The sequence below is a fragment of the Hylobates moloch genome, unplaced genomic scaffold, assembly GCF_009828535.3.
Source record: "Hylobates moloch isolate HMO894 unplaced genomic scaffold, HMol_V3 SCAFFOLD_11, whole genome shotgun sequence".
In the NCBI taxonomy this organism is placed as follows: domain Eukaryota; kingdom Metazoa; phylum Chordata; class Mammalia; order Primates; family Hylobatidae; genus Hylobates; species Hylobates moloch.
In genome coordinates, this window is record NW_026652286.1 from 32,415,856 (window position 1) to 32,443,765 (window position 27,910).

At 40.9% G+C, this 27,910-nt stretch overlaps 1 protein-coding gene and 1 long non-coding RNA gene across 6 annotated transcripts in view; one reads left to right on the forward strand and one right to left on the reverse strand.

The window, feature by feature from the left end:
• The first annotated feature begins 441 nt into the window (after window positions 1-441).
• LOC131384656 (uncharacterized) lies at window positions 442-27,827 on the forward strand. The gene is made up of 5 exons (XR_009215728.1): window positions 442-575; window positions 11,635-11,742; window positions 18,212-18,358; window positions 26,483-26,668; window positions 27,508-27,827. It is a non-coding gene; the product is annotated as an uncharacterized LOC131384656 (long non-coding RNA).
• INSC (INSC spindle orientation adaptor protein) overlaps window positions 17,009-27,910 on the reverse strand; it is a 136,528-nt gene continuing 125,626 nt past the window's right edge. For 3 of the 5 annotated variants that reach the window (XM_032168017.1, XM_032168020.2, XM_032168018.2), the window contains 3 exons: window positions 25,124-25,279; window positions 23,694-23,770; window positions 17,009-18,309 (listed from right to left, as the gene is read on the reverse strand). In XM_032168017.1, the coding sequence (XP_032023908.1) occupies window positions 18,181-18,309; window positions 23,694-23,770; window positions 25,124-25,279 (362 nt within the window). In that variant the 3' untranslated portion in view covers window positions 17,009-18,180. Of the gene's footprint in view, window positions 18,310-22,571; window positions 22,651-23,693; window positions 23,771-25,123; window positions 25,280-27,910 lie in introns of all 5 variants that reach the window. The other 2 variants (XM_032168019.2, XM_032168016.2) reach the window with 2 other exon arrangements.

The window sequence follows — 27,910 nt, forward strand, 5'->3', positions numbered from 1 at the left end:
TGGTCAGCAGAATAATGCTGCCACCCCAAAGTTGTCCACACCCTCATGTAACCTGTTAATAGGTTACATTACATGGCAAAAGAAAACTTGCAGATGTAATCAAGGCTACTGGTAGATGTAATTAAGGCTACTGACCTTTGAAAAAGAGTATCTTGGAGTATCCAGGTGGGTCCAATCTAACTAAAGGGGCCTTTCAAAGCAGAGAACTTCTTGTGCCTTCAGTCAGAGATATGCAGCAGCAGCTGCAGCAGAAGAGAGAGACAGCAAAAGGGAAGATGAAAAGATTCCAAGCGTGAGAAGAATTTGACGTTCTATTACTGGCTCTAGATAGAGGACCAGAGGGAGGCCTCCAGGATCTAATGGCTGTCCCCAGCTGACAGCCAGCAAAGAAACAGGAACTTCAGTCTTACAACTGCAAGGAACTGGATTACGCCAACAACCATATGAGCTTGAAAGTGAATTCTTCCCGAAGCCTTCCAATCAGAGCCCAGCTGGCTGACAGCTTGATTTCAGCTTTGTGAAACTCAGAGCAGAGAAACCAGCTGAGCCCACTTGGACTTCCTACCCACAGAACTGTAAGATACTACATTTGTATATTTTTAAGCTGAAAATTTTGTGATAACTTATTATAACAATAGAAAATGAATGCACGATACATTGACAGTATCATTTCACTTACAGCTTTCATTTTTGCTGTGAGAAACTGGCTGTTGTTCCAATTATCATTTCTTTTAATCTGTTTTTTTTCCTCTGTCTACCTTTAAGATGTTGTCACTGTCTTTGATGTTCTGCAGTCTCATTTTTATATGTATACATACGGATTTCTTTTTATTTATCCTACTGAGAAATCATCACAGTTTCTGAATGAGATAATGATGATGATGTCATTCACCAATGTTGGAAGTTTTTGAGCCCTTACATCTTCAGATATGATCTCTACCTGATTCTCTCCTCCTCTTCTGGAATTCCAGTTTCATATGTATTAAACCTGTTAACTCTGTGTTCAATTTTTCTTAATCTTTCTTCTATATTGCCCACAAGTACTCTCAAATGTACACCTTTCCAGATATATCTTCCAGTTCATCAGTTCACTATTTAGCTGCTTCTAATCTGCTTTTAAAAACATCTATTGGATTCTCATTTCAATTATTTTATTTTTTATTAACCTTAGAAGTTCCGTCGTTTCTATTTTAAATCTATCTGGTCATTTTTAATAGTTTTGCCCTTTGCAAATATTGTGAATTCACTTTATATTTCTCTAAAAATTAAATATTCTTATTCATATTCTGTATCTGATGAGTCAGATATCTATATTCAGTGTAAGTCTAGCTCTTCTGATTTTTTTCGTCTCTTTCTCAGAGTGCTATATTTCTCTTTGTTTCTCATTGGTATTTTGGACTGAGTTCGTATGTCTTTGAGCTTTGTCTGTGGAAATGCTTTGAGGCCTTGAAATTGTTTCTTCCATAGAGAACTGTGCTTTCATCTAATTAAAGAACCACTTTAATCAAAATTCTTGGGCTGGAGATTGTGTGTGTGTGTGTGTGTTTGTGTGTGTGTGTGTGTTTGTGTGTGTGTGTGTGTGTATCACCCAGATAATGTAAATTAAGTCTGAAAACTCATGTGAGGGCCATCTTATGGCACAAATTCCTCTCTCGCTACTGGTGCCAAGAATCAAGACCAGCAGTTTCCCTTTCAGCCTTCTGGGTCAGATGACTGGGTTTATTTCTAACTCACCCTTATACTGAGGACAAAATCCTTTAGAGCCCCAGATTTTGCTGGGGGCTTCTCTTCAGACTCAGTATGTCCAGCAGTCTCTGGACTGTGTTTTCATACAATAGTATTATGCGAGGCTGTTTTCCACCTGATTTATTAAATGCCTTTATGGTAAAAACTTGCCTCATGGATTTTCACTTTTGCTTAGTTCATGGCTTTTTACTCTCTTGCCAGCTCATTAAAGTCTTTAATAAGATGTTGTATATAACTTATTCACTGTTTTCCATTGTTTTCAGTGAGTGTCAATCAGGGTACCTCATCTCTGTCTTATTATTGGAAATGGAAGCTCCAGGCACCTTGCCCTTCTGCAAGATAAATTGTCCAAGGGGAGGCCAAGCTGCCACCTGCCTATTTTACTCTCTCTGAGATACCTTCTGAGGAACTAGGACCCAGAAAGGTGGGAGCCCTGTCTTGCACTCCAGTATTTTGATAGGCTTACTTGTCTGCTTCAGCCTGCTAGCTCTACTTGTCCCCTCCCTGAGGTCCAGTTCCACTGTTATCACTAGGCCAGATATCCTGCCATGCCTGCTCTGCAATTCTGATCTTCCTCACCTCCATTACATGCACCTAAATCAGTCCAGCCTGATTCTCACACCTGCACAAAAGTATAGAAGTGGATTAGATCCTAAGTCCCTGAGTACACTTGATTTTTAATTGCTAATTTCTTTTCTGAGAGCTCTACCCCATTTTCCTGCTAATTTTCCCATCTTTCTCAACATTCTTCAAAGTTCTGTATCTTAACTTGTGCTAGAACCAAGTGCTGAAAACAATAGGTTCTAGGATGCAGCATGTAGTAAGAAAGGAAGAAGCTCAAACTTTGGACTCCAAAATACCAAAGTTTACATTTCAGATCTTCCACTTGGTAGTTACCACCTAACTTCCCTAAGCCTCTATTTCCTTATTTGTAAATATAACTTTGTCAGATTGTACCAGAGATAATAAAGTGTCTAATTCAAAATAGGTGCTTAATTTAAAATGCCTGAAGCAGTAAAACAAAGGTTATGGAGTTTATGTGGTCAATATTGTGTTACTTTATACTTTAAAGACTAGAATTTAAGCAATTACAGAAAGAATGAGAAGTCCTTGCTGTTACATATCAGCTCTTATATAAGAAAGTGTTATAAACTAGCAAAGGCCAAAATGTAACAGCAGCTAGTATGGGGTATAGAAAGAAGTGAAAACTAGCACACAAAAACTAAAGCTAAAACTCAGAATATGGCAGAAAAAAACCTGGATCAGAACCAGGCATACACGTGAAGACACTTAAAGGACAAGGAAGTTAAGGAACTTGTCCAGGATCAAGCAAGCAACAGAGCAGTCTGGCTCCACAAGCCAAGTTCTCAGTCTGTTTGATATGCTGCTTCTACAATGTGAGCAAACTTCTCTGCTCAGAATTTTCACTAACAAAGCCATGCAAGAACACACTATCAATTATCAGAGTTGATGCATGAAAGGAAACCTAATTTCCACCTTTGGCCCAGAGATTCCTGGCTTAGGGCCTAACCTTTGTGAGGCGCTGGTGGATGCCACAGGCACCCAATATCTTTAGAATCTATATTAATTTGTAGCTCCTATATATAATTATATTTAAGCTAACTAACAGTAAACCATAAGAGGTGCTCCCAGAGCATCTTGCCCTTACCTCAGTCACAAAAGCTTTCTCCTCCCCTCATCGTGTGTTTATGCACCTGGCTCCAGGACTAGATGTGCATGTCTCAAAGGCAGGGAAAGTTTCCTTTTCTTCCATTTATTTGTCCCCCAGGTCTATTATAATCTCTATTACATCAATATAACACAATAACTATTTTAAATATAGGAATAACAAAAACAATGCATTTTGTTTTGTACCTTCAAGGTACTAGGCTCTGCGTTAGACACATCCCATATATTATTTCTAAATCTTACAACAACCATGTGAGCTCGATGTTATTCTCATTTCATAGATAAAGTACAGAGATATTAAATAATAGCCTCACGTTAAATAGTAAGTGGCTGACTGAGATTTACGTCCAGATCTAGATGACCCCCATACCTGTATTCTGTCTTATGACATCAAAAAAAGACACTAAATAAACATTTACAAAATGAATAAATTAGATCATTACATTTCATCGTAAGAGTGCTTCTCAACTGCATTCTACTGTTGTCTTTTCAAGTACCCAGTCAATAGCACAATAAATGGGTGGACCCACATGACATTTACAGCCACTATCCTGTGTCCAGGGAAAGCAAGACTGGTTGGAAACTTGCCTTCAACATCTTAAAAAAAAAAATAGAGAGTGAGCAGGGGTCAGGGTTTTGTGGATGTGGGCCAGCCTCCTTCAGGCAGGCTGGGTTGGGTAAGATCCTCTCCACTGCTCCATGGCTGTTGGATCCATGCCTACCTTGGATATAAAACCAAAGTTCCATCAATTTGGCCTTCACTTTTTTTCCCACTGATCATACTGCCATTTTCACCTTCAGATTCTCTCTCACATCAGAGTACGGAGAGGTGGTTCAAGTCTAAACACTGGGATTATGTGTACTTTCAATTGTTTAGGGACACAAAGAAAATCTAAGTAAAATCTGGTAATTTTTCTTTTAACCCAGCAATTATAATCAGATGTAGGCAATATTATGTAAGGGAAAGCAAGCATAGGCTTTGAAGTCAGGTCAAACTGAATTCCTATCCTGAATCTGCTGCTTAATAGTCATGAAATTTGGAGAAAAATATCTAATCTCTTTGAGAAAAAGTTTTGCATCCATAGTATGGGCATAACAATATCTTGGAATGAAATTCAAAGATGCATGTAAACTGTTTTGCACATCAGTAAATGTTTATCTCCTTCCCTCATCCTGTTTCTTCAACAGAAAGAATATGAGAACTCTTATCTAAAAGTAGACAAAAATAATGAAAGTTGCTTAAAAATCCAATTTCAACTCAAATCATACAACTCTTTCTTAGGAGAGTATGGAGTAAAAGAGAAACATTTTATTGTTTTGTCATAATCAATAGTTCCTTTTTAGGAGAAAAATATTTAACTCTATTATTATCTATAGAATAGCTTTCAACATGCATACCACAATAGAATTCTTTTAATTTTTTTCAGATAGTTCTACTCTTAAAAAAATTTTTCCTGTCAAACAAATTCCAGCTATTAAGTAACAATTTGCTTTCTTGTCTTTATTAAGCAACAGCAAAATCTAATGACTGCTAGAGCTTTTGATAGGGTGTATCCAACAAGCCCCAAGCAAAGGAACTTGTTTTCTTAGTTATCTCAGCTTCCTCCACTGGGCTCCTGGATCTCAATTTACATCTTTACAGACTCCCCCACGGATCCAGAGAACTGAGTTGTATTGGAATTTGATTCTGGAAAGATGTCCACACAGTAACTTTGTATCTAGAGCTCAGTGGACCAGGAGCTGACAAGATTTTCTTTCCTGCTACACAAAGAACAGAGCAGTTGCTGAGTTGAGCCCTGAAAACAAAGACCTTGTTTTGTATTGTTACCACGTGGTCCCTTCCTCTCTCTTTGGAATTTGACAAGCAAATTGGCATTTGTGTTGCTGAGACTATCATAGAATAGTGATTGTTAATTATACCCTAGATGTCCTGCCTCATTCTGCCATGGATGTATTATGCTAAATGTGTGCAGTGAGCAAAAGATCTTAAATTTGATTTCAAGTTGCATATCTCAGCATGCTGACACACCCGCCCCAGGTCAGAGAGTCCCTAAAGGGGCCTATTGGGAGTTCTCCTGCTCCAGAATTTCTGGTTCTAACTTACACCAGGAAGTATTCAAAGGGTCCAGCAGATGTCAGTATGAATTCTTGAGTCTCTCCTGGTTAAGTATTAACAGATCAAATTACATCACCCACTGCCCAGGCGAGCTGTCTCTAGACAGGATATTGCAGGAGCTTTAGCTTCAGAGACACTCTTTTCTATGAGGATCTACTCCTCTAATTGGTAAGATTCTGACCTTACATCTCAACCCCAGAGCTGGATGAGCGATTCAGTCACAATTATAAAGAACCTTCAAGGGATGAGACAAGTGAATAAAGTGGCTGTTTCTAAAAATAAATCTCTCTATGCCAGCTATCTGTTTTCTTCTGCATAACTGGTCTCGATAGATTCTCAGCATCTTCAGTCTCTGACCCAGCAATCTCTTTCTTTATAACCAAAGACAGGCAGGGCTTTAGGTTGATTACAGCTTTAGAACCAGCAACCAGAGACAACACTGCCGGTCTTAGGTGTGCTGAGACACTCCTCTGAATATCTTTTTGATTCATTTTGGGATAGTTTACATATTTAAAAAGTACAGAGAATAATATAACAAACACCCATATGTCTACTACCTAATTTAGCAACTAATAACATTTTCCCATATATACTGCAGGTCTTTTATTTTATTATTAATGAAATAAAGGTCTCATTTGCTCCTCTTCAATCCTGTTCCCTTTCCTACCTCTCCAGGGGTAGACATTGTCTTGAAGTTCATGTGTATCTTTCCCATGTGTTTTAGTTTCCTGGGGTTGCCATAGCTAAGTACCATAAGCCAAGTGGCTTAAATAACAGAAATTCATTGTCATGCAGTTCTGGAGGCTGGAAGTCGCAGATCAAGTGTGGGCAGGGCTGTGCTCCCTCTGAAGGCACTAGAGACGGATGGGCTCCAGGCCTCTCTCTAGCTTCTGGTAGTTCTTTGACTCCGGGCAGCATAACTCCAGCTTCACGTGGTCTTCTCCCTGTGCATGTGTCTCTATGTCCAAATTTCCTCTTAAAAAAAGGACACTAGTCATACTGCATTAAGGGCCTATCCTACTCCAGTATGACCTCATTTTAACTAACTCTGCAATAACCCTTTTTCCAAAAATGGTCCCATTATGAGGTACTGAGGCGGGGGGGCAGTTAGGAGTTCAACATGAATTTTGGGGGCATAAAATTCACTCATAACACCATCCATGTATTAATAGTTTAACAACATATGATTTTTCCATAAACATAATTTAGTTTCTTTTATATATTCAACTTTTGTATAAATCGCATTGTACTGTATACATCTTTTATCACTTTCTTTTTCTTACTCCAACAATATGTTGAGATGTACTCAGATGACAAATTTTTCAAATTTATTTATAGTATTTTATTTTATGAATTTACCACTACCAATCTCTTCTGTATACTAAAATTTAAAATATATACAAGGTTCAAAATGTCTTCCAATCAGTGAATAATAATGGATATGTGCATCTTGGGCTTGGATTAAATGAGTCTCTGTCATCCTTGCCGAGACCATAGGGCTGTTTAACTGAACTTTTTGATCTTGCAATTTTATAATTTCAGGCCTCAGCAGGCTCCATCATTAAGGAAATATCAGGCAATAAGAGGAGAGCCACTTAAATGTTGGAAAATACCATTAAATAACAAAGAAGAGAAATAAGACATTTTAATTGATAAAGAAACTTTAAAATTTGTATCTGGTTTGGGAGAGCCCTGGGATGACAGTTAAACGTCCCAAGCTCAAGGGATAGACATTTAGGAGGAAGGCAAAGGCCATAGATCAAATGTGTGAGGGTCTGCCCCGCCACCTTTACTCTTGTGCACTGGTCTTTGGGGAGGAGACCAACCCCACTGTCTTTTGGTTGTTAGTCACAGAGAGCAGCCAACCTTGCAGGCCAGGCGCAGTGCCTCACACGTGTAATCCTAGCACTTTGGGAGGCCGAAGTGGGCGGATCATGAGGTCAGGAGTTCAAGACCAGCCTCGCCAACATGGTGAAACCCCGTCTCTACTAAAAATACAAAAATTAGCTGGGCGTGTTGGTGGGCACCTGTAATCCCAGCTACTTGGGAGGCTGAGGCAAGAGAATTGCTTGAAACTGGAAGGCGGAGGTTGCGGTGAGCCAAGATCATGTCACTGTACTCCAGCCTGGGCAACAGAGCAAAACTCTCTCTCAAAAAAAAAAAAAAAAAAAAGAAATGAAATTTTCTCCAAGAACTGCCATAAGAAAGTGTGAACCTGATATGAGGCCCTGAACTTTCTCAGTTGGATTGTGTGATACATTTCTCAAGATGCACCATCTAAATGGTGAACTTTTCAATTTAGAAGTACTTTAGAAGTACAAGTTCATTATTAAATTTTAACAAGTTTGAGGTTTAAAGAATAAATTTTTCAAAAACCATTGAAAATTAGCATGTCCCTTCCCCTACCCTTGTTCCTCAAGTCATGCATGGATTCCGCTGAAAGCACAGTACAGTTGGGAATGGTGTGAGCAGCCAAGCCTGCAAAATGGGGCTAATGCCCTGAACGCTGCTCTTTCCCCTGCCTTCCCTGAGAACAGAAACACACTCATTCATATGTAGTGGAACTCCCATGTTCCAGCTGTCATGCATGACATCATGGCTTGCACCAAAGTGAGAACTGGGTCTATTTTAAGAGTTGATGGTGGGATATGTCTGCAGTGGGACTGAATCAATCTCAGGGTGGAAAAGAAAGAGGCCATGGCGTTTACAAGAGAATGCCATGTTAACCACATAGGCAAACTGAAGATTCTTGTTTCTGTGTGATGCCAAAATTTGAAAATAAACAAATACCCCTTTATAGATTATCCTTTTATAGACCTCTTTATAAAAATCTCTTTACGGATTTATATTTGGGCTGCACAGTTTCTTTTGAGAACCTCAAGTCCGAGACACACACACACACACACACACACACACACACACACACTTATACATACATACATACAAATAGCCTCTTATTTCTGTTTTTATCAGTTATGGATAGCATCAAAAGTTGTATAAGAAGCCCCAATAAAAACTGTGTTAAAGAAGACAAGATCGTAGAAATAAATAGATCTCTACAAGGAACCATCAGAAATATCTAACAAAAAGACATGTTAAAGCATTTGTTCCCAAAGGCTGTCATTGCTTTAAAAATTGAACTGATAATTTATAGCATCCACTTTGATTTGTCTTTGATGCTTTACTCTGAAACTAGAATAAGGAGTAGTTATTTTAGAGATTTTTCTGGTGTTGATCAGAATTGCACAGGACTTTTAGTTTCATTATTTAAGTTATATTTTATTCTCATGCCTATTCTCCTTCTCCCTGAAATAATTTTCATATCTACGACTGAAATTTTAACAAGTGTTAAAATATTGTGTATCTGTGCTTAAGAATTAACTAATTAAAGTGTAAACTTTTTTTTCAAATGGAGTTTGGAATTTGCCAAAGTGTTTTAAGATCATGTATGGTGATTGGGCTTATGTATACACAAATAAAATAAAATATATGTGTACCAAGTGGAATGATCAAGGGTTTTGGTTTCAGAAAGTGTTTGATCAAATCCTGCCTTCTATTATGTGATCTTAGGCAAGACATAAAGTCTTTCTAAACCTCAGTTCCCTTATTTGTATAAAGGAATCAATAATAACTACTTAGCAGGAATTGTTTTAGAAATTTAGTGAAGTAGTACATACACAGTGCCTGGCACAGAAAAAGTGCTCAAGAAAATGGCAACTATGGTAATAGTAGGTGTTATTTCTTGGATCCAAGTCATAGCTTTTCCATTTATTTGTGCTGTAATTTTAAGCCTGTTTCTTCTTTCCTAGGTGGAGGATGTAGAGATCAGCCTAGATGGTCTCTGCATCCCTCACAGGATTAATAGTCTCTGTTTCTAACACACTATGGACCTGCATCTGAAGCACTGTCAAGCAGGACCAGGCAACCTGAATAGATGCAAAGGTGGGATTTGGTTAACTTTCATTGTAACCACGTTTATTGAGTACTTGCCATTAGGCGCTATTTTAAGTCTTTTCCATGTATTACCACATTTAATTCTCACAACAATCCTATGCCTAAGGCACTATCATTATCCCATTTTACATATGAGGCAACTGAGGCACAGGGAGGTATATGTCTTGCCCAAGATTATATAGTCAGTAAATGGTAGAGCCCGGATTCAAGTCCACAACAGTCTACAGTTTTAAGCACTATATTTTAAAGCTTTTCTGAAGGGATTGGCTTATCTACACCTCACCACCCTCTAATCTAAAATCAGAGGTAGTCCTGGCACTTACTTATATTTGTTTTTCTTTCCTGAGCCTAGAGCAGACCTTCATGATATGTTTGCTGGAGGACAATGGCTCTACAAAGATCCAGTACCACATCTAGCTGCTAATAAGTCTCTGGTACTAAGTCCCTACTTTCTTCCTAATTAGCTTCTAAAGTCAAAGAGATATGGATTCTATCCCAAATCAGTATTAACTTTCTGATTCTGGCAATGCTACTTGACCTCTCTAAGCCTCTTCCCCATCTGTAATGGAGAGTATATGTGGAAATATAATAATAGCACCCAACTCACAAAGGTGAAAATGAGAGGTAACACTTGGTAAAATGACTCCATGTAGGAGGCACTCAATAAATACCATCAGCATTAGCTCCATACTTTGAGGCAAATTACAAATGGAGCCACTGAGTTGAGGAAAGGCTCCTTCAATTCTTCCCTGTTCTGAGTTCCAGAATAGGATTCTTTGCCTCAGGGTCTCTGTTATGACTTCTTACCTAGGTCATAGATATGGCCAAGTTCCCGGTCTACACTCCAAGTCTCTGTTAAAATCAGTTGGACTTTGAGAGGATCTCATCAGTTGAGACTGAGTCATGTCTCCTGCCTGCCCTAAACTTCACAGCCTGGAGGGGGAGGACAGGTCATTCTCCCATCTGCTATGGGCTTTAACTGTAAATCTCATCCAGGGCTTGACGTCACCCCTTCTTTCCTCATTTAAACTTTCTCTTTCAAAGGTTCCACCTTTCTGAATATTATTTAAAAAAAAAAAAAAAAAAAGACCCTGCAAGTCTTTGGCTTGAGTTTCCATTCAGTGTTCAACTTCCTTTTCTTCCTCCTTTTCTTTTGCTTGTTAATAAAGTTTCCTTTATGTGTAACACCATCTTTCCACACTATGAATTTGCGGGTGTTACAAAAGGATAGCGTTGAAGGGACAGTAATTATTCGGAGGCTTAATATGGCCAGAGACAAGACATGACGGAGCTGCGGGTCCTCCAAGGGCAAGTCCTCTCATGAAGCATCTTATGTCGGAAGCTTATGTAGTGTCATTTGTGTCTCAACGCCTTTGAATAGGCTTTTGGTTCCCTCATTCTTTGATCTTCACTTCTTATTCTTTTCTACAACTTATATTAGAAAATTAGACTTACACACTTTCTGCTCCCAGCCCTCCTTACCCCAAGCAAAAAAATTCAAAGGGCGTGGAATATTTTTATTAAGCAAGAAAGTATATTTTCTTCTGTTTGTTGCAGTTTCCTTTTATTCCCTTTTGAACTGTTGTTTTTGAAATCAAATTTCAGTGGTAATTTTCTCTTTACCTATATTCTTCTAACAAATGCAATTATTACTGGCTTTGTTCTACCACAGCTGGTGGCTGGCATGGTGAGAGACGTGGAGGGGAGTAGAGGGAAAAGGAGTGGGTTTGTTTTCAGTTCTGTATGCTCATTTTGATGGCAGTGGGACACAGGAAGATGGTTGGGACCTGAGAGATATTGACACGTTAGACTTCCTGAAATTAAGTGAGCAGTTTAGAAAGAGTTTGGAAAACATGAATGTGACTAGTAAAGTAGCATATCAGACAGAAAAGCCTTGCTAAAAATATAATCAATGTGGTGGCTTTAAAATATGTCTGAAAATTCTTTGATAATTCATCTACTCTTCAAGCAGTGGAGTTTCATTCCCCTTTCCTTGAATGAGGGCTGGATTCAGTTACATGCTTCTAACTAACAAAATGTGTCAGAAGTCATCTAAGTGACTGCTAAGGCTAGCTCATGAAAAGAATAGATTCTGACAGCCCCTATCTCTCTTGGATCACTCACTCTAGAGGAAGCTAAAAGCCATATCAAGAGGACGCTGAAGCAGCCTGCGGAGAGGCTCGAATGAAGAGGAACTGAGGCCTCCCACTACCAACCAGCACCAACTTGCCAGCCAGGTGAGTGAGCAACCTTGAAAGCAGATCCTCCAATCCTATTTGTGTCTTCACATTGTCGCAGCCCTGGCTGACACCTTTTTTAAAGTAATAGTTTTAATTGAGATATAATTCACATATCATAAATTCATCCTTTTAAAGTGTATAATTCACTGGATTTTCAGTATATTCACAGAGTTGTGCAACATTCACCATTAATTTTCATCACACCAAAAAGAAACTCCATACTCATTAGCAGTTACTCCCCATTCCTCCTCCCCAAATCCCCTGACAACCACTAATCGACTGCCTATCCATGCAGCCTTGGCTATTCTGTATATCTCATATATTTGGAACAATACAATATATTGCCTTTTGTACTAGTTTCTTTCACTTAGCATAATGTGTTCAAAGTTAATCACTGTTGTAGCCTACATCAATGCTTCATTTTTTGTTGCCAAATAATATTCCATTGTGTGATTTATCACATTTTTAAAAACGAGTTATCAGCTAATAGACATTTGAGTTGTTTCTACTTTTGGGCAACTATGAATAATGCTGTTATGAACTTTAGTGTACAAGTTTTTGTGTGAACATACATTTTCATTTCTTTTGAACATATACCATGAGTGGAATTGCTGGGCCATATGATAACTCTATGTTCAATATTTTGAGGAACTAACAGAATGTTTTCCAAAGTGGCTGTACTATTTTACCATCCCACCAGCAAGGTATGAGGATTGCAATTTCTCTATATCCTTACCAATACTTGTTATTGTCTTTATTTTAGCCATCCTAGCCAGAATGAAGTGGTACCTCATTGCAGTTTTGATTTCCATTCCCTAATGACTCATGATGTTGAGCATCTTTTACGTATCTTTTGTCTCCTTTGGAGAGATATCTATTCCAATCCTTTGTCCAGCTATTAACTGGGTTGTGTTTTTATTGTTTAATTATAAGAATTTATTGTATCTGATATCAACCCCTTATCAGATATATGACTTGAAAATACTTTTGCCTATTCCATGAGTTGCCTTTTCACTCTCTTATTGGTGATCTTTGAAGCACAAAAGTTTTTAATTTTGGTGAAGTCCAATTTATCTATTTGTTCTTTGGTCACTTGTGCTTTAGGTATTATAGCCAAGAAACCGTTGTCTAATCCAAGATTATAAAGACTTACACCTATGTTTACTTCAAAGAGTTGTATAGTGTTAGCTCTTATACTTAGGTCTGTGATGCATTTTCTGTTAATTTTTGTGTTTGGCATAATGTAGCTTTCCAGTTGGATTTCTTTTGCATGTGGATGTCTAGTTGGAGTTTTTACAGAAACTCCAAACTCATTTTGCTTCTTCCAGGAGCTGCTAGGCTGCTGGTTTTCACAGCTATTAGTTTTGAGGCTGCTGGTCTTTAAGAATACCCTGGAGCTGGGGAGAGCGGTATGAGAATAAGACAGGTTAAACACTACAAAGCTCACTGTTCTTACAGAGATTCAGGCCTTTTTCTTTAGAACTTCTTGGATTATTGCGAGCCTTTAATTAATTTTCAAAGTTCTGAAAAAATTGATTTTTACAATCTTAAACAGTGTTCTCATTGCTTTTATGGAGAATCAGATTTTGGGAGCCCTTGCTCTGCCATTCTGTAAATGCTTTCAACATCTTCATTAGAAACTTACGAGAAATCCTGAGCCATATCCACAGCTAAGCCATTTCTGAAAATCTGACCCACAGGAAACATAAGAATAAATTTGTTGTTGTTGTTGTTCTTGCTGCTGCTTTTGTTGTAGTTGTTATTGTTTTAAGCCACTAAATTTGGGAGTAATTTCTTTTGTTGAACAGATAACATGCCAAGAGATAGACACCAACACTAGGACCAACAGATGAATTTTCAGATTATGGCTTCATATAGGGTGAAACTTCATGATCCTAAGGACTGTCAAATAATAGAGAAACTAATGACATTCAGTGGAGATGCATGAGCAATAATGGAGGATTCTGTTAGAAGGGATACTGTCAAGGGGGCCCAGCATAAGGAAAGTGAAGTACTGGGTCATCTATACAGTCCTTTCCAAAATGATGACAGTTATGATGATTGCAACAACTTACATTTGCACAGAACTTTATAGTTTACTAAGAACTTCCATACAAATGATCTCACTTAATCTTAATCCTAACCCTAAGAGGGAGATCAGGCAGGAGTATTATCCCTACTTTACAGATGAGAGAACAGAAGCTCATAGAGGTACAAAGCCCTGTCCAAAGTCAACAACAGTAAAGTGGTAAAGCTAGGATTTTTAACTCATGGAGGAATCCTCCTGATTCCAACTGGTGGTGACTGTTTCTCCATAGCATGCTGCCTACCTATTCTAAAGAATCTGGGTGTCCAGGTTTCCCCATCTAGACACAGTATATAGATGTAGACTCTACTCAACCTGTGGGCTTCCTGAGAAACCAGTCCCAGCCTTAATCCTGTCCTAGGGCCTAGAGATAAAGGAAGATTTCAGGCAATATGTGTGCTTTAGGCCAAGAAAATCCTAACTTTTAATCAATCAGCCACCCCCCATTCCAACCTGATCTGTGTGACCTGAGCTAACTTGTGCTGCACCTGACCAGTGAGGACTTTATGCCCATGGCCTCAATCATGAAGGCCTAAGGCCACATAGCTAGCCAACGCCCTGCCCAGTATAGTAGTTGTCTTGTACAGAGTGTAGGTAGAGAGTTAGCAGAGTGAAAGTTACTATGGAAAAACCATGAGGCAGAGCCAAGGGCTTATGTGGAAGGTGGAGACTCCTCTACCTTTCCCTGGAGCACACTTCTGGCCACAGCCTTTGGTCCCATCTCCAGGAACCATCAACCATGCTGACTCCTCTCTTTCTGGACCTCCTGTGATTTTAACAGTCTGCTGCTGTTGATTCAGCTCTACACCAACTTCTGAATATCTCTATCTTCCTTTCTCTAAGGCCTGGGACAGGTAGTTCCCTGAATATCTGTATCTTCCTTATTCTGAGGCCTGGGACACAATCTACTTCCCCTTCCCCAAGTGCTGCCATCTCCTACTCCATCCTTCCTGGTTCTTCTTTCTGAAGCAAGGCTCCAAGGAGGGATATTATTTGCTTCTACCTATAACCCCCCTATCGTCCCCTTCTCTAAAACAAGTCTCATAAATCCTGTTATTTGATGGTTTGCTTCAGGCTCAAAGTAATACTGGTTACTTTTCAGAGGAATAAGAAAGGATGTAGACTTTTCTACCTGTGCCTATTATTCTCAGTTTGGCCCCATCCTAACCTTACCCAGATCCAATCTCTACTCTTCTCTGCCCTGCTCTCTTCTCAAGAGGCTGGTTCCAGAGGATTTCATAACTGGCTCTCACCAGAGTACTAGCCAATGGGAGGCACTGGAAGGAGGTCAGAAGGTGAGAAGAGATGGTCTGGGTACTTCTGTCCTGCTGCCTCCCTGCCCAGACTCCATGCACCTCACAGTGGCTGAGTCCCTATGGCTCCCACCGGATAAGCCCCTCTGCCACAACTGCAGCTGTCAGTGGACTTTGGTAACACTATTATCTCACTTGACCCTTCTGCCCTTAGGATGGTAAAGGCTTACCTTGGTGGTTAGTCTCTGGGTGACTCAGCATCCCTCAGTAGCTCCCTTAACTCGGCATTCAAGTCTCCAAGTGGTCTCTTTACTAAAACTTTGTTATTTGAACCACCTGAGTTAAATTCTGTTTCCTGCTAGGCCCCTGGTTGACATACATGCACCTTCACAATAAAGGTTGCAGTGTAGAAATTTTCAACGTTATATATTATCCGAAGAGCTACTCTCCTTTAATCTCTTCCAGTTCTGTGATATTAGTGACCAACTAGCCTGACATTGAGGAATGGGCAGAACTTTGACCCTGAATGCAAAAGGCTGCAATTTAGTCTTCATTCTGTATGCTTTGGAGAAAAATCATTTGCTTCCCCTCAACACAGGCCTCAGTTTCCTCACTATAAAATTAGTATTAAACTAGATCAGTGATTCTCAAAGTAGGACCCCTGATCTCTGGGGAGTCCTAAGACACATTCAGGAGCTCTGTGAGGTCAAAACTATTTTTATAAAAATACTAAGAAGTTATTTACCTTTCTCACTTATTGACATTTGCGCTGATGGTGCAAAAGCAATGGTAAGTAAAAGTGCACCTTAATATGATCAAGGCAGTGGCACCAAACTATACTTATAGTTATTGTATTCTTCACTCCCACACACTTAAATTTTTAAAATGACAATTCCACTTAGGAATATCCTTGATGAAGCAGTAAAAATTATTAAGTGTATTAAGTTCTGACTCCTGGTACATGCCATTTTAACTATTCTGAGTGATATGAGAACTGCATTTCAGGCATTTCTACTGTATGCCAAAGCAGAATGCATGTCAGTTTCAAGAGAAAGGCACTTGTGTGATTGTTTCAATTGCAGTATCAACTATTTGCTTTTTCTGTGGAACACTACCTTTACCTGAAAGAATAATTGACAAACTGTGGTTATTGAGACTGAGGAGTTTGGCAGACATTTTCTCAAAAATGAACAAAGTGAGTCCATCTCTTCAAGGGAAACAACTGACAGTGTTTGTTGCCAATGACAAAATTTATGCTTCCAAGCTTGATAGTTTCCCAATATTTAAAAACTTTTCAGATGAGATCATAATGATATTAACAAAAGTTGTTTGCTGATATCATATAATGAAAGTTGCCAATAGCTGAACAATCTGCACAACTCAGTGAAATATATATATATACCTTATTTCTAAAAATGGAAGCTTTGTATAAGGACTCGGAAGACCTTGGTTTGAATCCAGGGTCTGCTATTTTGTTGCTACTTCAGCTCCATTGTTGTATCTGTAAAATGAGTTTCCTCTGTTTCTTCTCTGTAAACTGGGTATACGTAGTAAATGTTAATATCTATACTTAGAATAATATAAAACAAGTCCATGGCACCTGGTTAATGTTGCACAAGTGTTTTCTATCGTAATAATCATCATCATCATCACATTAGATGGGAGGACCTAGACATTACCTTTCTATATAGCATATGACTTCAGCACAAAGGCTTTGGTAATAGATATTGCCAGATTCAAATCCTAGCACTACTTACCAGCTAGTGGCCTTGTGCAAGTAATTTAATAATCTGATCATATGTAATAACATATATGAATATACTAATTAATACTCATGTGATTATTGTGAGGAATAAATTAGATAATGCACATTAGATGCTTAGCCCAGGACTTGGTTCAGAGGTTAACTCACGTAAACTAGTAATTGGGAATTTAAGAAATGTTTCTTGAAACATTATTATAATCATGATTTTACACAATTATATTATATTGTGTAAGTTATATCACATATGATGGCATTTATGTTTCCAGAAGGATCCCCAGATTTCTGTGATACTTTCAAGCAACGAAATTGGTAAACCAGCTCTCTAAAAAAAAAAAAAAAAAAAAGCAAAAGCTGTGCTTTATAGCATCTGTGAATTTCTGTGGTATAAATACTCCCACTGTGGGCAATTTCAACATGAGGGCTCATGAGGTAGCTCATGGCTACCAACACAAGGTCACTGAGTGCAGAGTTGGGAAGAAATTCTCACAGTTGTCCCTTGTGAGTGGGCATGAGCTGGCTTCGGCACACCACTACTTTCAAGTATACTTTTGAGGAGGAATCATTCAATAAGCCTCATCTGAGGATTCTATTCACCAGGAGGTGAACAGGAGGTTACACAAAAGCAAAGAAGCCAAAGGAAGCAGAGTTTCTGGTACCTTTGGGTGTATTTTTGAAAGTCACTTTGGTTTCTCCCTAAATCACTCAGAACTTACTTAACCTATTTATACACCTATGAAAACAAGACAATTCTGTATGTACTTTTAATGGTTGGAAAAGTTTTTGGGGAATGAAACCTGGGAAGCAATAACTTAGTTTAAAATACAATTTAATAAGAAAATCTGGGATACATTTTATATGATTCCATTTATTAAAGAAAAAGAAACTTCTTTCCAATATATTCTACCCAATTATTAAATTCATTTTACATTTTTGAGAAGAGCAAATCCAACTTAAAAAAAAAACCTCCTAGGCAGTTGAAATACTCTGGTTGCAAAGTTTTAAAAAATGAGGCAAGATTATATAGTGAGAGTAGAAAAACTAAGATGAAGTGGAATCACCCATGACAATCTGTCATATTGGTCGTTACGAATTTCAACATCTGCAACTGAAAAGCTACAGAAATCAAAAAATAAAAAACAAAGAAGATTCCCAAGGACCACAGACTGTTTGATGATGTTGCTCTAAGATTTCGCCCTCCATTTATTGCACACAAAAATAAGTTAAGTATAAATAAGAAGACGAGGAGAGCTGGTGTGTATTCAGGTGTGTTCACTGGTGCGTACTCAGAGGGGGTGTGAGAACAGCCAAATGTCTTTCTTCTCCCACACTCACTACACAAAACTCTCCTCCATGTTGCTGCAGAGTAAGAAGGAGTCCACAAGCCGAGGCTGGACCAACTGCTGAAAGTCAGAGTCCTGGAGGCCTTCGGGGCAGACCCCAGCCAATCTACGCAGAGCAGCCTGGGGAGAAGACAGAAGAGGTGACACATGTCAGACTGGGCCATGTCAGGTACATGTATTTCCTTCACCTACCCTGAAATGTGCATTTCAGGAAGTGGTGCATTTACCAGACAATTTGGGCTGATCATCATGTTGGCCACTTGGCACCTCAGTCACCATCTTGGTCACCTGGTCAACATAGCAACCACATCTCTTGGTCACCTGGCTTTATTTGCACCTTGATCACTAAGATAGATGTCATCTGAAAGCTGTTAATAATCTTAATAATGGTCTTTATTGTTTCCAGATCCCTAGAGTAACCTTAGAACAGCAAGAACTATTCATTCAGCCATAAATTCAGCAAGGTCCTATAGAAAGCACTATGGAAAAAAGAAGAAAAGAGAGGGAGAACATACTGTAAAAGTAGATAGGGATTCTGCTACTGAGAAATTCAACATCTGGCAAGGGGGATGAACAGGAAAGAGAGGTGCTGGCAGAATAAAATCACTCCCCAGCTCCCCACACAATGAGCAATGAGTATGCTATTTCTGTTTTATGTCCACGTGTTTTTGCTCGTATTCTTAATCTGCAGTCCAATGCTCTACCTCTGAGCTAGACCCCCTCCTCCTTGCTCATATTCTTACTTGTGACTTGAAGTGACTTCCTGCTCTTGCCTATTGTCACCTCCCCCACGAAGCCTTCCCCAATTACCCTGAAGCAGAGACAGTCCATCCCTCCCTCCCCTGTGCAACCAGGGCCCCTGGGCCAACCTCAGGCTTCTCACACTTGACTGTAACTAGCTTTTAGGTATTTATCTCCCACGCTAGACTCTGAGCCCCTCGAGAGTAAGGATCTTGTTTTCTATTTCTCTGTATCTATAGCAGACAACACAGAGGTTGGCACAGGGCTCGATAAATGTTGGCTGAAAAGACATGAATAAACGAAGTGCTTTAGTACTAAGATCTGCTGATAGAGCAACCTGAAACTAAACGTGAGCTGTGCACTTACCTAGACCTGTTTACCAGTTAACTGAGACAATGCATGCTAAGTGCTTGATAAATATTAATTTCTTCCCTCTTCCTGAGCATATACACAGCAGGGAACAATGTGCCCCTCCCCTCCCACTGCTGGAAGCAAAAAGAGTGGGGGAATATCTAGAATGGCAAAAGAAGAAAAGAAGGAGGGAATGCAAACACTGAGAATCTCCCCATAGCACCTCACTTAATCCCTACATGATGTTGCAAGCTAAGTGTCATGATCTCCATTTCGGAAATAAGGAAACTAGGGCTCAGAGGGGGAAAGTGGCCTTCCAGACATCACACAGGAGTCTGACTCCAGGGCACTCAGACCTATGAACATAGGTAGGATGCAGCAACCCCAGGATACAAGGTTATATTGAGCACAAGGCAGGGGTACTGCTCATTACCTGGACATGGTAGGTAGCCTGTTGCTGAGAAATCAGGCCAACAAAGTGAAAAGAGAGGATAGTTTGAGCTTGTTGCTGGGAGTCACAGGTGCTGTCATGTCCAGGCCAGGTCAAAGAGAAGGAGCATGTGTCTCTGTGCATTAATGAGCAGGGTCTGTGACCCTAGCAAAAGGAAGTAGACTCCCCAGAACTGTCTCTAGTACATCTCGACTCTCATGGGGCGTGGTTCACCCCATAGGCTAACGAGGGTAAACTTCATAGCACTTTCTGATTCTTCTTGGCTCCAACTGGGAAAGATAACCCCATTGCCCCTGAGTTGTCACCATGAAAACAGAACCAGGGGTTTTCTGAAGATGAGGAAATAAGGCCACCAATGCATTTTTGCATCATTAGGGATAAAAATAAAGCAAGAAGGGAGGCAAGGAGACACAGAGAAATAGAACATAGACCTATCAAGAGAGCAAATAAGACAGAAAAGGGAAATAGCCAAGAAACAGAGAAAAAAAGACAACAGGGAAAAAAGAACAAGAAGGAAATATTAAAACAGACAGAGATGAACTTGGTGAAGAAAAATAACCAAGTATAAATAAGAGATGGAGAAAAAAAAGAAATAGTGGCAAAGAAAATAAAAGAGAGAGCCCTTAGGGGGAGGGGAGACAATAGGAGAGAGGCAGGGTGAGGTAAGGAGGCAGAGAGAAAAAGGAAGGAGTAGAGAGGGGAGGGAAAGAAAGGAGTTATGGTGATAAAAAGAGGGGAGAAAGGGAAAGAAGAAAGAGAAACTGCTAAGAGAGAAGGCAAACCCTAGAAAGAGAGCAAAGCAGAAACCAAAACACAGCAGAGAGCGGCAGAGAGAGAAGAGACACCCTTACCTCCCCAGGGTCCCCAGAAAGTCTGCAGGACATGAACTCTACAGTAGCTCACAGCACCCCCTCCTCAGTGTGCAGCAGCCTCAAAGGACCCTGCACCCTTGCCAATCCTTCTCTCAGCCTCTGCTTCTCTGAGAGGGTTAAACAGCTAGTCATCCTAGAATCTCATTCCCAGACAGCCTGAAAACACCCAAGCATTAAACAAGCCTGGCAACCTACTGACAGCTGCTTCACTCAGGAAAAATCCATTCTTTTTGGGAGAGACGATCTGCACTGCCACTTTCCCAGACAGGGGAGACAATAAGTAAAACTTCCTCCCTCTACCTGAAGGGAGCCTTTGAAGCTGGAAAGGCCTTGGGGAAGAGCAGGAATGGTGGCTTCTAACTCCATCTGCCAGGCTAGGCTCCAAGTGAATCTCACAGCCAGGAGACCACACTCAAATGTTGGAACACTCCTAGTGACAAACCATGGACACCCCCAAGACTGGGAGCTAGGAAAAAGGGAAGCAAGTCTGTCAGTCCCCAAATCAATTAATACATAGTCACCAAACTCAAGGTCCCATGGATATACAAAATGCTGGAAAAAGTCCCCTGCCCTGGGAAGGTTCCAGGCTAGAGGGGGAAAAATACAAATCCTCCTCCATGAGTCAATGCTGGAGACCAGTGCTGTAAGAGAGGGGGAGAGAAAGAGCATGGCTTGGAACAAGATAGTCTGGTTGAAAAGTGCAGGCCTCTAGAATCAGGCAGGCCTATGTCTGAATTCCAAGAGCCTCCCCTTAAAACACCTGGGACAAAGATAATGGAACCTGCCTAGGACTTGGTCAAACAAAATCCAAGAGAGGAGGCTCAGGTTCATGCTGTGTACTCTCTGGCTTTGCACCACAGAGAGCTCCTGGAAAATTTTGTGAAGGAGAGAGATTTAGATCTAAGCTTGGAAGGATTGGCAGAATTTTAATACACAGAGTTATAGAGAAAACATTTGCTGGGAGCAAGGATCATGGCACAGTTCAGGGTGCTCTGGCTTAGCCTAGCTGGACAGGGCCTGGAGACAGTGGGAGGTCTGCAGGACCTTAGGGATGGGTCGGAGCCAGACTGAGAAGGGCCGAACAGGTGGACAGTGGCCCAGAGATAATGGGGAACCATGGAAAGGTTCCATGGGGGTTTCATGAAAGTGTCATGATTATAAACTGTCATTACTAAAATTAACTCAGAAGCCACACGGAGAATGGATTAGGGAGGGAGGGGTTCTCTTCAGCATCCACCAACTCATCCACAAGAACAAATATAATCCCTTTCGGCTTGAAAGTCCTTCAAGTGATTAAAGATAGTAGCCAAGCTCTTCTGTGCGCTCTCCTTCACACTAATAAAAATGATAGCTGTAATAATCACAAGCCCTCATATCTGAATGGAGCTTTATAGTTTCCCAAGTGCTTTCAATGCTACCAACATTTCCTCAGGGCCTATTCAGTGTCAGGCAGTGGTAGTTGGGGCCAATCACTACATGTTAATTTCCTCTCACTTCACTTGCTAGAACAGGCAGAATTAAGAGGATCTGTGAACTTGAGTGAGAAAAAGATACATCTTTATTTTCACAACCTGTAACTGAAACTTAGCATTTCCTTCAGTTGCAATGTGAATGCAGCAACAAACCATGGCATCTTCGCAATCCCTGTGATTTGTGATTTCCCAGTAGAAATTACAAATACTTTCACAGCCCATGAAAGTTGTTGAAAATATTTTCAAATACCATTTATGGTCCGCATGAGTCAAGATGACAATACTTATTAGACTTACTGCTAGGTCTTATTTAATATGTTGACTAAAAAGCAAATATATTAATATATCACATATTTAAATAGTTTAATAATTTTTAATATAATTGGTTTTGGTTTTAATTCTATATATTTTATTTTTTTGCATTTAAAAGATTATTCTGAAAAGGGGTCCGTAAGCTTCACCAGACCACCAAAGGCACAAAAAGATTAAGATTGCCTTGAACGTACCAAAATAAAAGCCACAGCAGGAGGGCAGAGATTTTTGTCATTTTTACCTGCAGCTGTATCCCCATAGCCTAGAACAGTGAATGCAACACAGAATCATTCCATAAACATTTACTGAATAAAATGTATAGCACTGAGTGACTTATCAAATGTCACACAGCTCATTAATGGTACAACCAAGACAGGTCTGATTGACTGCAATGCCCCGCTGTTTCTACAACTGCGCAACGCCCATCAGAAACTCCCAGAAAAGAGACAAGCTCAGCTCAAAATGGGCTGAGGAGAGGACTTTACTGTGAGACAGCTTGAAGGATATTTAAATCCATCACTTCCCCCTTATGTTCTTTGATCACAAGAGCCGGCGCTTTCTTCTGGAAGTTAAGGGTTGTGTTTATAGAGTGGCTTCCCTGCTCCTAAATGTTTCTAAATGGAAGCTACTCTACTTTGGGAGTCCTTAGAGACCTAGTAGGGAAGAATATATAGACGAAGCATGCATTTTCTGTCTGGTACTATTGATTATCTCATGGTGGACCCCTAGCGAAAAGAAGTTGGGTAGGGACTTCCTAGGATACACTTGCTTGTGTTCAAAGTGAGGATCCAGGTGGCTGCTGAGTAGTCCACTCTGTCTTGTCATGTTCCTTGTCTTTCTATTCCACAAAGGAGGAGGGAGCTACGATGCTGGAAGAACAACAGCAGATGGGCTCCCTGCAGGGATAACTGGAGGCTTTTCTCACTTTATTCCCTTTGGAATAGGCAGGGGATATCCCTATCCTAGCTCCCATGTTCTGCAGGCACCATGACATAGACACGAGCTGCTAGCATTCCACGGGAATCTCAAAGGTTCCTGGTTCCTAAAATTGTAGTGGTAGAACAGAGGGAAGAGGGAGTTTCTCAGCCCTCATCTTTCACACATATGACCTCATATAATTTTCATCACGATTTTATGAATTAAGTGAAACAAATAATACAATGATCACAATCCTAAAGAGAAAAGCTAAAGCCTAGAGAGGTTTTATGGCTTACTGAAGCCAGCTACAGCACAGCCAGTTCTCCTGGCCCCCTCGTCTGCATCCTGAAGGCTGGGGGAAAAGCTGGGGGAAGACTGAGAACTCACCAGGCAGGCCACGAGCACGGCGTCACTGCTGTTCCTCTCTGATGGAGATCTGCAGAGCTCGATGAGACGGGACATGCCTGTAGGAGACACAGGGAGAGCCTCAGGCCCAGGACGGGGCCCAGCCAGGCCTGACCCAGAGGTTCTGGGCCTCCCTTGCACACCCAATCTGCCAGAGAAGGGGACTGAACCCACCTGGGGGAGTCTGTGGTGGAAACTTTGTACTCCCTCAGTGGTGAACAGACCCTGGTCAGGGTCAGGCCAAGCTGAAGAGTCCAAGCCAAACCCACAGATGTGGGTTAACATTTGAATCTTTACCAGACAAAATTCCTAGCTGTGTCTTTTTTTTTCTCAAGTGCCAATTTCAGTCAGAAAATATACTGTGGCTAAAATAACACAAAACTACAGACTCTACTAATATTTCCTTTGGGCTTTACTGAGGAGAGTTAAGTGAATGACTTAAGCTTTGCAATGCAGACTGACTTCTTTTACACTTTAAGAAAAAAAAGACACCCTCATTATACGATAGTAGTAGAAGGTATGCAAATGCAGTCTGTGTGTCCATCCTCTGTAAGGTCTTGAAGGAGCAGGAACCCTCTGCTGCCCCAGGCTGTCCCTCTGGGTACCTGGATGATTGGTGACACTGCCATGCCTTTTCTCATGCTTCTTCCTGAAGCCTTCACATAGGAGTGAGTAACTTACCCATCAAACCACAGCAGAGGACTCACCCCCTTGTTAAACCATTCTTTGACTCACCCAGATAAACATGAGCTACTTCTTGTGCATGCCAAATGCACCATGGACATGCTTTGGGTGTCACTCCCAAGATACTGAAGTAAAAATATCTCTTTTTTTATCTGTCACCTCCATGAGGCTGTGAGCCCCTGTGGTCAGGACAATGTCAGATCCAGTGTTACATGCCCAGCGCTCAGAACAGAGCTTAGCATAGGGTGGGTGCTCTGACAATATTTGTTGGGTAAATAAGTGGCTAACTGAAGGAATGAGCATGTTAATGGGTGAATTAATGAATGAGTTAATAGTGAATAATGAAGTCATGAATGGGTTAATGAATAAATGAACTAAAGGATAATTAATGAGTAAATGAACAAGTGAGTAGATAAGTAAATAAATGAGTATATGAATAACTGAGCAAGTGCATAAATGAATGAGTGAATGAAAGAATGGGGTTCTTATTAACAGTCTGCAGGTGAGTCACTGTTCTGGCCAACTTTCACCTCTCTAGGTCCTTTCTCCCTCTTGCTTCAGCCTCAAGTTACAAACTAGACCAGGGGCTGCACCCCTGAGCCCCCAGAGATAGGGCTTATGCCAGCCAGCTCTTGCCCTGTGTCCACTGTTGCCACTGTGAAATCAGAGCTGCTCCCGCCCCCAATCCCCCCACTTCACTCCAGCCACAGCCAGAAAGCACCACTCACAGCTGAGCCGCACGGCCTCCCGTGCCACATCTGGGTCTCGGCTGAGACGAGCCAGGGTCACTGCAGCTTTCTGCTGGACTCGCTCACAGGCTGCCACCTCAGCAGGGGTCCCAGACCTTGGCTTTTCAGACAGCATGCCCATGATAAGCTGGACCCCTAGGCAGGAAGCAAGAAACAGTTGGTACCTACCCCAGCGTGGAGCCTCCCGCATGGGGCCAGCTGGACAGATGGCTGCAGGGTGCAAGCAAAGGCTGTCAGGATGACTTCAGGGGTCTCACCCACGGGGAGGAAGCTAGACAAGGCTGTTCCTCCATGCCTTCTTCTCCTGAGGGTGTCTCCGTGTACCAAGTCACTATACTTATGAGGAGCATCTGAAGACATCTTTATTTTTTTAATGCTATTATTGAGCTTTTACTACACACTCAGCACTGTGCTAAATGCATAGTAAATGCATAATGCCCTAAAACCTTCCAGTAGCCTCATGTATTAGGTACCATTACAATTCCATTTTGAAGCCCAGAGAGAAGTGAAGTATCTTGCCCAATGTCACATGGTTAGCAGTTGGGGGAGCCGCTTTAAAATTCAGATGTAACATCACATTTGGGATTAAGAAAACGAAAGAAACTCATAACTGGTTTCTCTACATCACCTCTTCACTTCTGATACTGACTGCATCTGAGACAGGTCCAGTGCTGATGAATCCCCCAGGTAAGGGGTGATCCAAACCTAAGCTGGATATTGACTAGATCAAATGTTTTAGAGTAAACTCAAGCTGGAAAAGGGTGCAGTAGTTAGACTGAGAGATTTCGACCTGAATAGTCTCTGCTGAGAAGTCTACTCCCTCCCCCTGAAACCAGATTTGTCTTCTGATTGTTCTAGAAACCACAGCCATGTCCACTCATACCTCCTTGCCTTTACCCACTCTTTCTTTCTAAAAGGGATGCTGTTTTCCCTCTTGATGCTCCATCTAAAAAACTCCATCCTGCAGGTTGTAGCAAAAGTTCATCTATGTGAGCTGTTGCCCAGTGGCCTATCCCACACTCCCCTCTTCTGCACCCAGTGGCTCCTGCCAGCTTAGAACTTAAGCCAGACATGACCCGAGGATATAGTTTTGCTTTGTTTTGTTGCCCCACACAGTGTCTACAATTTTTTAGATTTTCGATAGTGTGCTAATTGGAGGATTTCTATAAAAATCTAGATTTCTGACTTCTGAAACTGCCTCCAGAATTTTAACCCTAGGACCTCATTTCTGCATAACAAATTGTTAAAGCTTATTATGAGTTCCTTCTTTAAATTAGATTGATCCTGTCTCTGGTGAGCTTACCTCGTCCATTTACATTACCTGTCTGAATTTTGTAGGCATCTAAGTTTGCAACCTGTGATTTACACCATGGACTCTCAAAGCCCAGTCTGCACAACAAGATTTGCCCTGTCCAGATCTAAGAGGCCTGTCTTCCAGTAGACCCCAGTTGCATTGACACCATTGATGATTCCTCAAATCCTGCCCTGCTTTGGAAAATAGCTCCTTCATTAAACTCTCTTCAGGTAAACGCCGTGAGACTGCCACTGTTTCCTGAAAGAGCAGAGGGGCTTAGCATAGTGTTCATTCTGTGCCAGACAATCTTCTAACATGCTTCATGTTAATCCTCACAACATCCTTATGAGGTAGGGATTATTCTCATTTTGCAGATGAAAAAACAGAGAGGTCATATGGTTAGTAAACAACAGTGCCAGGATTCAAACCCACAGAGTATGGTTCCAGTTTTCAACCTCGACCACCATGCCAACCTCCCTCTGTTGTATTATTCTATTGTAGATGTTATATTTTTATCATATGTCACTTTTGTTAAGTTGTGCTCTCGGTCTAGACTGTGAAATCCTCTAGGACAAAGAGAGGGATTTAGTTATCTCTGTTCTCATTGTCTAGCACAATGCCAGGCACATATTAGGTCTCAGTAACTGTTTACTAAGTGAGTCAGTCAATAGCACTTTGTGAACCATAAAACCCTCTACAGATGCCAGATATTCCAATCTCAAATTCGCAGGCCTATGGAGACCCACTCCCACTGAACACTTCAACGTAAGGCTCTATAAGTACAGAAAGAACAGGGCACAGATGCAATAGCTCAGCTTCGTGGCCTCAGCTGGCTCAGCAAAGTTTCTCATTATTAGCTCAATCACATAAAATTAACACAAAATGATGTCCTTCAATTAGTAACAGAGCATTGGGGGATGGGAAAGTGTATGTTTGTTAAGACAGCAGGGAAGCCTGGGAGAAGGGGGTTTAGCAAGAGCAGAGGCAGCAGGCACAGGCTCCCAGCTCACTCCGCCTCATTAGCGTCTCTGGTTTCCAACCGGTTGCTAATTGCTCCCTTATTTCCCAGTCACAGGAAGCCGTCACCATCTCTGCTCCCAGCTGTAAGGCAACCACCTTATCCTTTGGCAGAAACAGCTTAGATCAGCTTCCAGGCCAGTGAAACCTGGCCCACCCCACCTGGACCTTGGTGACATGTTCGGCACAAGATGGAACAAGGGAGCAAGTGGGAGAAGAGATGCACTCATTGAGGGCTCAAGACATTCAGGTTGCCCTGACCTGCTCTCCCATTCTCACCCCTTCCTCAGCTTTCTACTGTGGCCAAATGCAATTAAGATAGGAACAATTTAAAGTTGGAATGTATCCCTTGGTAGGAATAGATTTTTTTTATTTGAGGATGATAATGAAATATTTTCCTTCTCCTCACGAGCCTATTAAAATAGCAACCACCACCCCCCCACCCTGAGACTACT